Raw genomic sequence first — 15,010 nt, forward strand, 5'->3', positions numbered from 1 at the left:
AAACAGAAAGAGAAACCGTAGATTTAAAGAGAGGATGCAGAAAGGGCAGTATGGTTTCTTTAAAACATGGTACATTTTATCCTTTCCTTAGGTGGACCGTATGTCGTTTCCGTGTGGCTGCAGCAAAGAAGGATGCAGCAATTCAACAGGGAGAGTGGAGTTTAACCCTATCCGTGTTCGAACCCATTTCTTGCACACCATTATGAAGCTGGAACTTGAAAAGAGTCGTGAGCAGCAGCAGGTTCCTCCCACCAACTGTTATCACGGTGAAAACAACGACCTGGGAAGCGGAAACTCTTTGGTCCAGTCCCAGCAAAGGTTGGAGTACTCTCTGTCGGACGCTGTTCCACAATCGGCTGCAATGCACCTGCAAGCCCCAGACAATATGGAGGAGACGCTAGATGAAGAGGAAGATGAGGAAGAAGATGAAGATGATGATGAAGAGGAGGAAGAGGAAGAGGAGAATGAAGATGACGAGGAGGATGAAGAGGATAGCAGTAGTGTTTGTAGCGCTCTATCCGACTCCAGCACGCAGAGCCTAGCAAACAGCGACTCTGAGGATGAGGAGGAGGAGGATGAGGATGAAGAGAAGTCTGAGAACTTGGCAAACCAATCAGTGACTCATTCAGAGGTGGTCCCGTTGTCTTCGGCATTGTGTTACAGTGAAGTGACGCATGAGAACCATATTAATGGAAACAGTTATTTAATTAACTCTTCCTCAGCTGAGTACTACCAGCTTGGGAGCTCCAATGTCATCGCTAACGGTCAAACCAGTCAATCCAGTGAACCCTACGGGGAAGCCTTAGCATTCCAAGATTCCAACAGCACGACCGACGGTGGCATGCCACAAGGACCATTCAACATGTCTACCAAGCAGTACACAGACTACCCTAATCAGGCTGAGCAACAATACACCAATGCTAATGCTAATCACCATTTCACTCTGACCAACGGTTCTCCCACTACGCCATTGACCAGCTACACAACCGATACGGAGAAGAAGGTGTCCAAGGTGGCATTCGTGGAGCAGCCTGAAAACCAGAACCAGACCCAGTTTCAGAACTACCTGAACAATAACACGCAGGGTTCATACAGCAGCTTGTGTTCAACAGCCGAACAGCAACAGCAGGAGTCCAGTATTAATAATGGCCATTCTGACCTGACCTTACTAGCAAACAACGCTAAGAACCTTCCTTTACCAGACCATTGCCCTGAGGTCACAGCAATTTAGTGGGTCTCCCCTTTCAAAGTGTTCTTGCATTATTATGTCTTAACTTGAGCCTGACCATGTGGCATTTCAAGGGAGCATAATCATGGCCTTTTTGCATTATTTGACCTTCAATTTCGAAGCAGTTGACACCCCTGTAGTACATTTACATCTGTTACTAAAAAGCCACTGACCATATTCAAACAGCGGTCATTTTCCTCTGACATTGTACGAGGGATGAGAAGCTCAAATGCTGCTATAATATTGTACAGCTGTGTCCTAGGATGTATATTGAATAAATACTGTTAAAGTGACAAATTGCTACCATCTCCTTTCTTTAACCCTCCTGTTGTGTTGCAGGTCAGATTGACCCTTTTTAAAGTCTATTTTAGGCAATATATGTCTTCCAAACCAGCTAAATGCAGCATAAAAATCTGGGCAGCCTGTGACAGAAGAGGTGTTAATTTATCAACATCACTTCATGAAAATAAAATAAAATAGAAATGTAAAATAAAATAAACAAAAAATATATATAATTTAGGGCTTTCTAATTTACATTGAAAAAAGTTTTACCATGAACTTTAATGAAAAACGAGTGAGTTATCCTCATTGAACTATAATCTGTGAGAATTAAAGAACACCAATGGACCAAATCTTGATTTAAATTGTTAGTAATGGAGTTAAAAAATTAGATTAAAAAATCTTTATTGGGATTTTTTGGGGGTTCTTACACTTTTGGATAATTGAATATGCCCCGGGTCAAATTGACCCAGGAACATTATTGTTGTTCTAGAGAAACGAACATAACAGGAGGGTTAAGATCTAACAAAAGCAAAACAATCAATCAATCAATCAATCTATATTTGTATAGCGTCAAATCACAACAAACGTTATCTCAGGACGCTTTACAAACAGGAGGTCTAGACCACTATGACTATAACTAAGCTAAACTATAACTAAGTAAACAGTAAATATTCAGATTAACATAGGGCCACATTTCAAGTGTAATGCAGCATATTATAAAACTGATAAGCTATCCTCAGACAATGGCTTATGTACAGACACTTTTGAGCTAATATAACTTCTACTTAGGAGGTGTCTACATTGTAATGTTATCATATCATATGACACAGAAGGAAAGACATACATTTGTAATTGACGGAAAAATTAGCTAGCAAATGGTAAAATTTACCTGCTATTTTAATGTTTGCTTGCTATTGTTTGTTTTTTCAACAAAGTGGTTAAATACCTTAATTAGCTGTTGAAGTATATCTGTAGATAATATGATAACAGGTGATACGGTCTAGCTAATGGGAATTTCATTTAGCTAACAGTCACTTCAGCTACCTAACAATATGTTTATGGTAAATTCAGCCAGCTAACAGTCACCTCAGCTAGCTAACAATATGTTTATGGTAAATTCAGTCAGCTAACAGTCACTTCAGCTAGCTAACATTATGTTTATGGGAATTTCATTTAGCTAACAGTCACTTCAGCTACCTAACAATATGTTTATGGTAAATTCAGCCAGCTAACAGTCACCTCAGCTAGCTAACATTATGTTTATGGTAAATTCAGTCAGCTAACAGTCACTTCAGCTAGCTAACATTATGTTTATGGTAAATTCAGTCAGCTAACAGTCACTTCAGCTAGCTAACATTATGTTTATGGTAAATTCAGCCAGCTAACAGTCACTTCAGCTAGCTAACAATATGTTTATGGTAAATTCAGTCAGCTAACAGTCACTTCAGCTAGCTAACATTATGTTTATGGTCAATTCAGCTAGCTAACAGTAAATGCAACTAGCTAACAGTAGTTTCAGCTAGCTAACTTTATATGGCTAATATCAATGTGTGCTTGCTAATGGTCATTTTGAGTACAAAGTGGTCAGATGCTTAAATTATCTGTTGTCTGAACGTGGATAAACAGTTTTCTGAAATATTGTTTTAACTGTAAATATGGCCTATGTCCCTCGAGGAAAGTTTATTTTATTTATAGCTGCTACAAAATGTCAAATTTCCTTCATGTCTTGAACATAGCAGTACAATATTAAAACAGTGTTTAAGCTTCCTGAACTGTGTGTGTCATCGGGGAAAGATTAGTTGCTGTGAAATATGTTAAATTCAGCTTTACAGTGGAAATGTTATTGAGGAAATATTTGTTCCTTAAAGTTTTCTTCACTACAGTGTGTGCTAAACTGCAGAATCAAAAACATTACAACCGTTTTCAAACATCAGTTATGTCATGCTGTGCAATGTATCTTGTAATCTCAGATGTAAAGTTCTAGTTTTAAGCAGATATTGTACCGTAGATGGAACTTTTCTATGTCTACTCTATGTGTCAAATGTGCAAAAAAAGGTTTATTGTCAGTTAATTTATTGTTTCTTAATTATGTGTATACTTATATATTGTAAATGTTTTGATAATAAGCATGCTGTTTTTGGGAATCTCAGTGACATTTAGGGGAAAATAATTGCCATTGTTTTATATGAAAATGTGTTGTATACATAATGTACATTTCTGTTCTTTTGGTCACTATAATATGCTTTTCTATGTTTTGAAAGCATGAAAAAGCCTGAATTCTTATTTGTATGTTTGTAATACAATGTCATGAAATAGCATAAAATGTTAGAGATGAATTCACAGCCTTTTGCACTTCTGTGTGGGGGTCTAGTGGCATGCAGTTGGTTTAAACTGACTAATACTTGAACGATGAAAAAAAATGTCCCTCACTTGTTTTTCCTCCTCAACAGATCACTGTTAGAAGTCCACAGCTTGCCATAGTGTTTCAAGTATATAATGTATACAGGGATAATGATAGGTAAGCACTTTGACATATCTCCAAAAGTATGATGATGCTGCTCTATGATTTCTCATAGACACCTTCGAATTAGTATAATTAGCTTAATTTGAAAAACATCTGCAGCCAGTATCCATTGAAGACAAATGATTGGCCCCTAATGTGTCAGTATATCATAAATAAAGCAGTTATTGGATTCCTGCTTCTAGCTGTATTATCAACATTCCACTCTTTAACAACTAAGATGTTTATTTATGTGGATCCAATAATGATGTTGATTTGTTCTATTGATGTGCAATAGCCTGAGGGTTTTCAATAGGCATTCCCTTTTGGAGAAAGTCCTCAATAAAGCAGACTAAGATTATTTTAATTGACCATGAAGGTACTTGATATCCTACTTATAACAATATTTTCTGAATACTGAATATGACACATTTTAACTAAGTGAGAATGTAGGAAAAATGTTCAAGGTTGACAATCAAAGATTATTGACAAATGTGATTCATATCAGTTATTAACACACACAATATGGTTCCTGAGCCCAACAATGAGCCATTCAAAATATCTCAGATTTTTAAAAGTTGTTTACCAAAAAATCTGTAAATAACATTCAGAACATCTTTTTTGAGAATCGTGACAAGAGGGAAATTGGATTAACCGCTCGGGAATTGGGTGACTGCAATAATTTGGTGAACAGTAAAACAGTATTTTGTTTCTGAAGTGCTTTACCTTGAGCTCTTTGCTCCTGCATGAATACAGATACTCTCCATCCTTCAGGCTCTCAGATATCTGCCATATTTTGGAGAGAAAGAATGCGAAGGGTCTTCTCTGGATTTTTTGTGGTAATGCGGGACTGTCGAGTAGCTGGGACCTTTCATGCCACCTCGGTGGGAAAAAGCTTACAGACTGCTTTCAGGCAATCAAAGGCATCAACACGATCTACATTACAGATAAATGGTGCCAAAAACTTCAATGTGAGAAGGCTACATTCAGTGACACTGCATCCAGTTAAGAATCCTGTGTTGGATTTTATTTTCCAGTATTTATTATGAATGATATATTTAAATGTGTATTTATTGTGGTTTTACTAAAAGTCTGTATTGAGTAAATTGATTCACTATCTTAAAAAACTGTCTTTTGTTTCATGCGGGTTGTGTTGTAAAGCTTCATGTGCCTGATTTTTTTTTATTCTGTGAAAAGCAAAAATTTTGCACAAAATTCTATACTTGTTTTCAAATGTGCTTTGTTTTTCAAAATGTAGATAGAGCTAACTTCGTTTTCAGTTGCTTCATTTTAACATGATTTTGAAATAAATTAAATCAAAATTGTTAGTCAACAATTGTACAGTTCAGTAATTTCTTAGAGTAAAGCGCCCTCTGCTGGAAATGAAAGAACATTGCTCTCAGGACTACCCCACTGAATTTATTGAGCAACAATCAAGACCTCTGTATACCAATGCTGTCAGACAACACCAGAAAGATTCCACTGAAGGTAAACACACATTCATACTGTTTTTCACTCTGACTCAAACCTCAATCAATTGACCATACTCCATAACATCCATTGAAACACTAGTGCCTGCACCAGAACTTCATCTGTGAACTCATATCCAGATAAAGAGGGGAATGTTTCAGGGATGTGAATAACAGAGTTCCTTCATGCATTAATATTACATGAAATGTCCCTTTTGATTAACACCAAGCATTCAGCTTCAGATAATAAAGATAAACACTGCAGACATTTTATAAAGTGAGGGTCATTCTTTACATACTGTTCATAGTTTGAATATTAAAACACCTATTTAACTTTTTTCATTGGCACTTGAAATTAACAAGACAAGTCCAAACTCATTGTTACTCATTTTTAAAGGGCCAGCTCACTTTCACTCAAAATGCCAACCACAAACTTTTTCAAATGATAGTTCTTAATTCTTACAAAGTCTCTTCTCAAATGAAGTTTTATTAGGAACACCTAAATAAATCTAAAACTGCTCTGCAAAAACAATTTTTTTGCATGAGGATTATACTTTCTTTTTTTTTATTAAATCGTTCTTGGGAGGCATGGATTTACCTTTATGCTCTGTTTGGAGCTAATGCTTTGCATTGTAAAGAGAGGTGTAGTTTTTACTTTGTCAATCCTTATTAATTAATGGGTTGGACATGATACTAGAGACACCTCTAATTACAACCAACATAGCCTACATCCTCTGAAATGATAATAAATCTCAATTAAAACCTCTCTAAAACAGGACAAAACAGAAAACCTGAACCTTATAATCTTGATTTGTTTGCAGTGTTGCTGTATTAGAATTATATTTTCACTAGGTGTACCATAAAATCTTTTTATTGCAAAGTTTCCTGGGCTTAGTGTTTGCTTATTTTCCTGCAATAACCCCACCTCAATATCACCCATCCCTCCACCACTCCTTCCACCCAGTATTAAATAACATCTAAGGCACTGGACGGCAGCAAAGAAGAAGCTTTACATTATTTTAAAAGTATTTTTAAAGGGACAATCCACATCACGTGTTTGTTTCAGGTTTTTCTGTTTTTGTTTCTTTGGTGGTTAAAGTTTTGATTTCTGCAAGTCCATCTTGAACCCCTTGTTCAGCATACACATAATCTACTGAGCTGTATATTTGCCTGACTCAGTCATAGATTCCTATGTTGTTCAGTGTTGGCTTTATATACCCAAGTCAGGCATGCTGGTTGTGTCGACTTGGCATAGCTAAAATGTCTAAGCACAAAAGAGGCACTTGTCAACACAGTGTGTCTTCATTGTTCCAAGGTTCTCTCACAGACGCACACTGTGGTTTCTCCCAGAGTCCAAACTTCCCTTCAGCAGCAGCTCAGCTCTTCCATTTATAAAAATAAATTAAAACTCATTGTCATTCATCTAAAAAAATACTGCTTCATGCAGTAGAGTAAACTCATGTCCCAGTATTTTGTGGTAGTTTGCACATTTAGATGAAGGTCCAGTGCTGGTATCTGTCTGAAGGGTTGCAGAGGCTCACTGTGGGAATCTCATGACGGGCATTCAGACACATGTGTCGTGATGGCAAGTAGAGCAACTTGTTCTATATGAAGAGAGGAAAAATATGAATTATCCTAAAGAGACAACACAAATATCTAAAAGCACTTATAAGTGCATAGAAACTGCAAAAACTCACATCCTTCAGTTCCCATTTCTGCTCCGCTCCTACAAACGTGTTCCTGCCTTTATACTGGCAGTCCTCCAGCTTCACGGCCCCCTCCACCGCGTGCAAACACAGCTCCTTCTGCATGTTGTGCCTGATGTCATGATGTGTGGAGTACTCAAAATACTACGGCAAAGGAAACAGAAAAAAATACACCATCAACCACTGTCCTTGAAGTGAATTATATATTTGTCGATCAGAAACAAAAGGTTAATTTTCTATTTGACCTGGTTTCCTCCAAGTCCATGACATGGGTACATAATCAATTGTTTCCCGCCCTCATTGTTCTCGCCAGCGTCCAGACACGAGTCTCGGCCCAGATTTTTCACCTACAGAGAAAGAGCAGGGAAGGGGAAAAGCAGTGTGAGGAAACAAAACGAAAAACTAACATCCAGTGCAAGCTGTTCAAACAACTTTCCTCTCAGGAGTGCTTTCACTGGTGTCAAATTGAAAAAGCTCAGTACCCTCTGGAGATCCAAAGTGGAAACCCACAGTGGCTAGACAGAGCTCTGAGGTTTGGAAAGAGTGGAGAGAGTGTGTGTGAGAGAGAAGGTGTGTGTGATCTTACTGAGCCAAAGCGGAGTGGGTTGAGATCAGGCATAAAGATTTCTGGATAAACGTTGTTCAGGTACCAAGAGAAGCTTTTGCACTGTAGGCGTTCACGGAGCTCCACGCGTTTGGAGATATTTCCAAAGGCTTTCTGTAAAAACAACAGCAGGCAGGTAAATCTGGGAGTGTAAGAATTCTAAAATGTTCAGGACGAAATCAAGATACTTTTGTATCTTTATTGCACCTACAGCAATAAGAGTTGTAACTCTTCCAGGCTGTGCCTTGTTAACAGGTAGGTTCACGTATTTATGGCAAACAGTATGTCTTTATGTTTCCGGTGCAAGACAGTGAACATAGAAATAGATAAATAAGAGGAACTGCTCCACCAACTGAGCCAAACTGGCACCCCATACTCGAGAGTAGGATGGTCCTCCCTGTCGTCACGCAGGAAGAAAACATTGGCATCTTCTTATTTATAAATGCATCCTAGGACTACTTCCCTCTAACCTCCTTGCATATATTGCACAAAAGAACTCAGGAGGTCATAATCTTCGATCTCAGGATCTTTTATTACTATCTGTTTCGAGGGTCAGGACTGAACTTTGGAAAAAGGCCTTCAGGTTTGCTGCTCCCTCGACCTGGAATGCTTTACAAAAGGATCTAAAACTGTCTGATATGAAATCTTTGAATGCTTTTTAGCAGTCCTTAAACGACTTGGAGGCTGAAGCATCTGTCATCTGATGTTTTGTTAAAATGTGACATGCTGTTTTTCTGGAGGTACCTGTTGTGTAGCTGTTGTATGCGTCTGATATTTGTGTTCATGTCTATTGTGAAATTGTAACTCTGTAAGTGTGCTGCTGTCTATCTTGGCCAGGGCTCTCTTGAAAAAGAGATTTTTAACCCCATTGAGCGTTTCCTGGTTAAATAAAGGTTATAATGATAATAACAATAATAATAATGAGTGATATTTTCTGTAGAAATCAGGATGAGATATTTCATGTCATAAAACACATGTACCACACAAATAAGCAAATACAAGGGGTATTGCTTCGTCTACAAGGGGCACGGCCATCAATGCAAAGAGAAAGTTCTTCACAGAAACTTAAAATACTCTGTGTACAATATATCTTGGATGTACTACTTGTACAATTTGTACAGGAATGTGAAATATGTTGGAAAGAGAGTGTGCAAGAGTTCATTGTTTGAGCTGGATGCTAATACCAGCATGCTATCACATTTTGAATATATCAATCTAACAATAAAGTACAACACACAGTAAAAATGTAACCTGATGATATGCAAGAGGAGTGGTAGAAAAATAAAAATAAAAATCTCAATCCATCCAGAGGCTGTATATCTGATCTAAAGGTCATATTAATTCATCCAACAATCATGATGTTTCAATAAAGAAGAAACATCTCTTCAGCTTTCTGATGGTGCTAGCAGAAACTTCAAGGAGTCACCGAAGGCCTCAGGACTAATCCTTTGTGTACCGTACCTATCTGTACTAAAGGTCATGACAACCTGTTGGATGTTCGTTGAGATACGTAAGCCTGCTACAGCTGCAGCCAATTTTTTTTTTTTATAACTGATTTATTTATTGTCTATTTTCAAGGCCAATCAAATAACCTTTAAGTCTGTGTACTGTTGATAGTTAGGGAATAGCTTGTCACACTGTGTGAGGGTGTACGGTAATGTCTTAAAATTGTTTATTTTGGCAGAGACTCAAAACATTTACGAAGCTGAAACCTGCAAGTGTTTGACATTTTGGGAAAATATGAATCAATTATCAAATAAGTTGGCAATTTGTTTAGTTTTAAATGGTAAATTGACAAACAGTTCACTGTGACTTCACTGGTGGACTGATCGACATTGCCATCCTGCCATACTCTAAACTGCGATCAAATAAAACAATCAAACCAATTAGACATAATCTTGAAGAATTAACTATACTATCAATTATCATAACTACACTGAAGATATTCATGTTTGGATTTCTTAAATCAGCTTTTTATCTCCATGACCACTTTTTTTTCTGAAGTCAATGACTGTGTTCTGCACCTCTAACGACTCCTTTGTTAAACAGCTTAACTCCTGTCGAGCGTTCGATCAGCGTTCTTTTCAAACAGGAGCGTAACAGGACGTTTACAAGGATCTGCGGTCACCTCCTGCTTCTGAATAATGACAGCACTTACTCTAATGACGAAGACGCTGCTCACACTACCGCGCGGTGACAGCGTTCTACAGACGATTCCTTCAAGCTGTTGACGACGGCATGTTTGTTTGAAGCCGAGGAAGAGAAGGGCTGGCCCCGCTCTGTGAGGTATCGCCCTGAGGGAAACTGTTTATAGCACCTTTGGGACCACATGTTGGGGAAATACTGAGAACCTGTCATTTAGCAGTGCTGACTTCCTTCAGGCCCCTTTTTCCTCTTCTGGATAATAGCTTTCAGCCCACAACAGCTTATCTATTTCTCTGTCTTTCAAGGAATGTGCTTAATTGTACTAAGTTCTGGCATTTACTCATATTATTGTGAAATGCCACACTTCTTCTGTAATTCTGTGTCTTCCTTGTTAATGTCATGATCAGACTAGACGTAAGTAGTTGGATTTGCACAAACTTGTCTAAAGGGTGGAGTTAGAGGATAATTAGGGGTCTTAAAAACCACCTAAATATGACCATGACAAGTGAAACATAGTGCAGCAAAGCTATGATCTGCTTTAATAGGGTCCCAGGATAGTAACACAGGACTTCAGACATGCATTCGTACGTACATCTTTTGCAATTTGTGCAGCTTGCTGGTTCCGCCGGTAAAAGATCTCTTTGTAGTCGTCCATCCAGACCTCGGCCAGTCGAACCTGGTTACGAGCAATCACTTGCGTCCCCTTGGGGAAGGTGTGGGGGCTCTTGGTGCGGAAAACATGACCGACAATAGAACAAGGGAGGATCTCCAGCTGTCCGCCACACTGCCACACCTTCAGGTTAATGGGAGTCAGCACAAACAGATACAGAATGACATGCAGACACACCTCTGGAGCTATTTGGATACTGGGGTGATTCAACAGAGAGAAAGGAGTAAAGACAATTTTAAATAAAGTGCAGCACATCCAGAATAACTGCTTACCCTGAATGACATTTCAACATTCTCTCCGCCCCAGATCTCCATTTGTTCGTCATAACTTCCGATTTGATAGAAGTAGTCTTTAGAGATGGAGAAGAGTCCACCAGCGAATGTGGGAGTCCTAGTGAGACATTTCACAAAAAGTTTTATCAGGATTTCCAGGAAAATAACAGTTTATATAAAGCTGAAGTTCTTTACAACTGTGAAATGAATGCCTACTTTATGGGGTACGTTTCATCCTTTCTCCTTTTTTTCTCGTGGTCTGGCAGAACCTCCCAGCCAAAAGCGAGCCCCCAGTCAAAGTTCCCCCGGTTGTGGTTCTGGCCATACGGGGACGGCTTCATGAACTCAAAAGTATTGAGATCTATAGTGGTTATATCTGGACTCACTACTGCAGTGTAATTCTCTGCTATCCTTGCCAACAGTGGCTCCAGCCATCCATGAAAGCATTCACCTGTTCACACACACAAACCATGCATTGCATCATAATATAGTCCTTAACAATAACAGCTGAATACCTAATTTGAGCTGACACAAAGACTCGATAGAAAGGCAAACATCAGGTAGGTGTGTGAGGGAGGGTGTGTCCCTGAAGCAACTGGTTTTACTGTGTGTGGAACGTCAGCTGTGTTGACTAACAGTGGGCGTCCAGGAAGGTGAAGGTTTCACCGGTGGCCACAGAGGCACCCAGCAGGCGAGCAGTGATGAGTCCTTTTCTTTCTGGCTGGCGGACAACTCGGACGATGTGTAGCTGCTTCAAATACTCATCTAGGCCGTCCTTTAATTCATCTGGAAGACAGAATTAATTATGAACAAATAAATGAAGAATCTGATGAAATAATATGAGTGAATCTCCTACACGAAGTGAAATAAAAACCAAATAATTCCTGGGTGATCATCCACCAGATGAAAAAAAAGGATAAAGCTGTCTTCCTTTTATCCTCCGTAGGATTACAGCACAGCAGGCCTCCACCTGTGGCTGCTAATGATTTAAAGCTAAGTTTACAGTGTCAGATAAACTGCATTCCCTAAATCCTGTTTTCCTGCAATTTGTTACCTTCCAAAAAACGATGTACGAGCCTACAAGCAGAACCACTGCTAATTCCTCTTTGGAAACTATTCACCAGCAGCCCCTTACTTCCTTACTTCCTGTTGTAACCCACTTCATTGGCTACAGAAGAAGCAGGGAGCTTCTCTCTGCACATTTCGAGAGCTGCCCACCCAACACGCTGCATGAAATTGAACCCAAAAGAGAGCTGAAGGGCCCCTCTTGAATTTTTACCTTCCACACTGGCATCATCCACCAGGATGATCTCTTTGAGGAGAATGGCCGGGGAGGTGTGCAGGACACTGTATACTGTCCTCAGCAGAGTGCTCCAGCCCTCATTGTGAAACACAATTATCACACTGGTGGTTGGCAAGGGGGGGCATCGCTTGAAGGTTTGTTCAATGCATCTGCAAGAAAAAGAGTGAAAAGAGCACAAAGATGTGACTGTCCGGTACAGATCCTGAGTGGCACAATAGTCTAGTTATTACATCTGCTGACTCTCCCTTGTGGGGTGTCTGTTTCAGCCTTGACACCGCATGTGTGGCAGCCTTTGAGATACCTGCAATATCAGGCTTTGTAATTCACTCTGGTTAGATAGCCAGGACATGGACAGGCTTTATGTCTGTGTCAGGTACTGACTATGCCCTGACAACGACTTGGACTTCCATGTACCGCCATTAGCCAAACATAACTGTGCTTCTCTCTGAAGTGGCCACAGTAACTGGGCAGGCAGGCTGAAACAAAGTCCCAGTCAGAACACTCATCTCTGTGGTTTCTGCTGCAGGTTATTTTCTAAAAGCGAACATGATGAATGTGTTTTAGTTAGACGAGTCAGTTTTTCATTAAACCATTTGTGTTACTCTGCTCTGTGATGTTTTCCAGTGTGTGACTTAGTTTTATTCTCAGCAAGTACATTGAGAAATAATGGGGAGGGTACTTCTTGAAGAGAACCAACACAGCATTTACACCCACTAGGTGGTGTGATTACTTGTTTCAAAATCAAGTAATTTGGAAAATGAACAGACCTTTATTTGGTAAGCTCTGAGATGATTTTGAACATCTTTTTCAAATGCACAAAGAATGACTTACTCTGGTGGTCTTGTGTCTGCACCCAGGTTTCTGCTCAAAGAGATGCGGTCACTGGCGAACAGGTTAAAGCAGTGTTTCTCCTCACCCCTCTCCTTCTCCTTCTGCTCCTCAGGGCTCAGTGAGTCTGTGTAGAAAGGCTTCCCATCTGATCCAGGAGCGAGAGGGTTCTGAGGCGGACGCTCGAGCGCCGGCCTGAGCTCTGCTGCAGTGTAGTGACCCGGCAGACAGGACGGGCTGCCCCCACTGTCCTGCCTACTACGCACAGGGGCTCTGATCTGCATCTTTGGTATAGCATCCTTAAAGTTATTGACAGCTCCAATCACCATGTCCAGCATGGAATCCCGCTTCACAGCTGTGTCTTTCACCCATGGGTCTTCCTGTTGGTTCCCTACTTCCCGTTGTATGAGGAACACAAATGTGACAAAGACGAGGGCCACAATCGCCAGTTTCAGTGGATGCAGGCGCCTTCGGAGGACTCTGCGGAGAGCTGTCATTCTTCTTAATCAGAGAGACGGCTTGCTTTGGACTGGATTCAGCTAAAACAAATTCATACAGATACATTTTCAATATCAATAAACCAATACAAGTGTAATAATCAGATTTCAGACATATGGGTTTCAAGAAAATACAGTCAACATAACTGTACATTATCTGGCATGTTACAACATAATAATACTAGTACATAAGGCTACATATTACACTTTTTGACTCCATGAAATCAAGCTTAATGTGTTCTGCTGCTATTACATATCACATATTAAAAATCTGCTTATATAAAAAAACACCCACCGACCTGTCTCGAATTCCTTCAGAGTAAAAGACTACGTACCATGAGTCGCTTAGTCACAGATTAAAGACAAAAAGTCGCTCATTCTTGATATTTTGATCCAAAAATGGCATCCTGTCTTCATTTGAAGTCCACGGTTTCTTGCCTGAACTCCAAAGACACTTTTGTAAGAAGACACAAAAGATTTGCTGTGGAGAACTTCCGTCTCGTTGGACCCAGGTGCGCTCTCTTCTCAGGTAGAGGGAGGAGACATCCTGGTGCGCCTGCGCAGAGAGTTTATCTGCGTGTCAGAAGCCATACCTGCCGGACATATAACAAACGAGATTACTCACGAGAAAATATCACCACAAAGTAGTAAAACGACGTTCCTGTCAGCCTTGAAACTTCACACAGTTTGTACGACACACTAAAAGTTAAATATTCTAGAAAAAAAAACATCAAATTCAAACATTTGTCTGAAGAAAACTCTGCTAAAGTGCTCTGTAGTCACTTTGTCTGCAGGAATACAGCAGGCTGTGCTACCCAGAGTCCCTCTCACTCAATAATGGTGTCATTAATAGGATTTGTTCAACTGGTCATTCACTGGGACAGTTGCTGGGTTACATATAAAAGAGGAACGCGGTATACCCCACACATAGCGCACCGCATCCAATCAGGCTCTGTGAGAAAACACCACGTTCTGCACATGAAGCTTCAACTTCTGCCTGTGAATTAAAAATAAAAATAAAAACGCACATGGTCCGGCGTTTATTTGGAAAAAGTTTCCCGTCCTTTTTGCTTTAATGCGACAACTCTTTTTTTTATCACATCTCAGCTTTCCACGAATAAAGGCTTCAAAGCTGACACTCACCGGTGGACTCTTGAGTTTCTCTCTAATCCTTTAATGTCTTAGGTTTCCCCCTTTAGAGTTTTGTCCTCACAAAGAGTTGGATGCTTGACGGAGTGGAGACGCGGACTCCAGCCGCAGGGAGTCTGCTCCGTTGCCCAGTTCGAGGTCTTACTGCCTTCAGAGCCGCACAGTGACTCCATCTGTGGTGACTGAGCTCCTCGGCACTTCCTATCCACTGCAGGCGTCCGCTTCATTGTGTCCATTAAAATGTTCACCGGTGTCCTGCATTTTTTCCAGTCACGGTTGTAAATGTTTGTCTATGTGACGATTACATGGAGGGATACTGATGATGCAAACTGTCCACACAGGACGTGGCTTAATCAG

General features: G+C 40.0%; 2 protein-coding genes across 3 annotated transcripts in view; one reads left to right on the top strand and one right to left on the bottom strand.

Annotated features, from left to right (window-relative positions):
* Positions 1-1,521, top strand: part of csrnp3 (cysteine-serine-rich nuclear protein 3) — a 29,874-nt gene extending 28,353 nt beyond the window's left edge. Inside the window, exon 6 of the mRNA XM_034694720.1 lies at positions 92-1,521. Coding sequence (XP_034550611.1) covers positions 92-1,231 — 1,140 coding nt within the window. The 3' untranslated portion in view covers positions 1,232-1,521. The remainder of the gene's footprint in view (positions 1-91) is intronic.
* Positions 1,522-5,407: 3,886 nt separating this feature from the next.
* Positions 5,408-14,970, bottom strand: galnt3 (UDP-N-acetyl-alpha-D-galactosamine:polypeptide N-acetylgalactosaminyltransferase 3 (GalNAc-T3)). 2 transcript variants are annotated; one of them, XM_034694718.1, is made up of 12 exons: positions 14,648-14,970; positions 13,840-14,097; positions 13,011-13,546; positions 12,156-12,328; positions 11,513-11,662; positions 11,093-11,327; positions 10,877-10,994; positions 10,527-10,727; positions 7,772-7,903; positions 7,431-7,532; positions 7,177-7,329; positions 5,408-7,083 (listed from the first exon to the last, which is right to left on the bottom strand). In XM_034694718.1, the coding sequence occupies exons 3-12, from the start codon at positions 13,502-13,504 to the stop codon at positions 6,970-6,972; spliced, it is 1,872 nt and encodes a 623-aa protein (XP_034550609.1). In that variant the 5' UTR covers positions 13,505-13,546; positions 13,840-14,097; positions 14,648-14,970; the 3' UTR covers positions 5,408-6,969. The 2 variants fall into 2 exon arrangements, with proteins under 2 accessions (XP_034550609.1, XP_034550610.1); XM_034694719.1 differs by lacking the exon at positions 14,648-14,970 and adding an exon at positions 14,288-14,377.
* Positions 14,971-15,010: the final 40 nt, after the last annotated feature.

The sequence above is a fragment of the Notolabrus celidotus genome, chromosome 10 (assembly GCF_009762535.1).
Source record: "Notolabrus celidotus isolate fNotCel1 chromosome 10, fNotCel1.pri, whole genome shotgun sequence".
In the NCBI taxonomy this organism is placed as follows: Eukaryota; Metazoa; Chordata; class Actinopteri; order Labriformes; family Labridae; genus Notolabrus; species Notolabrus celidotus.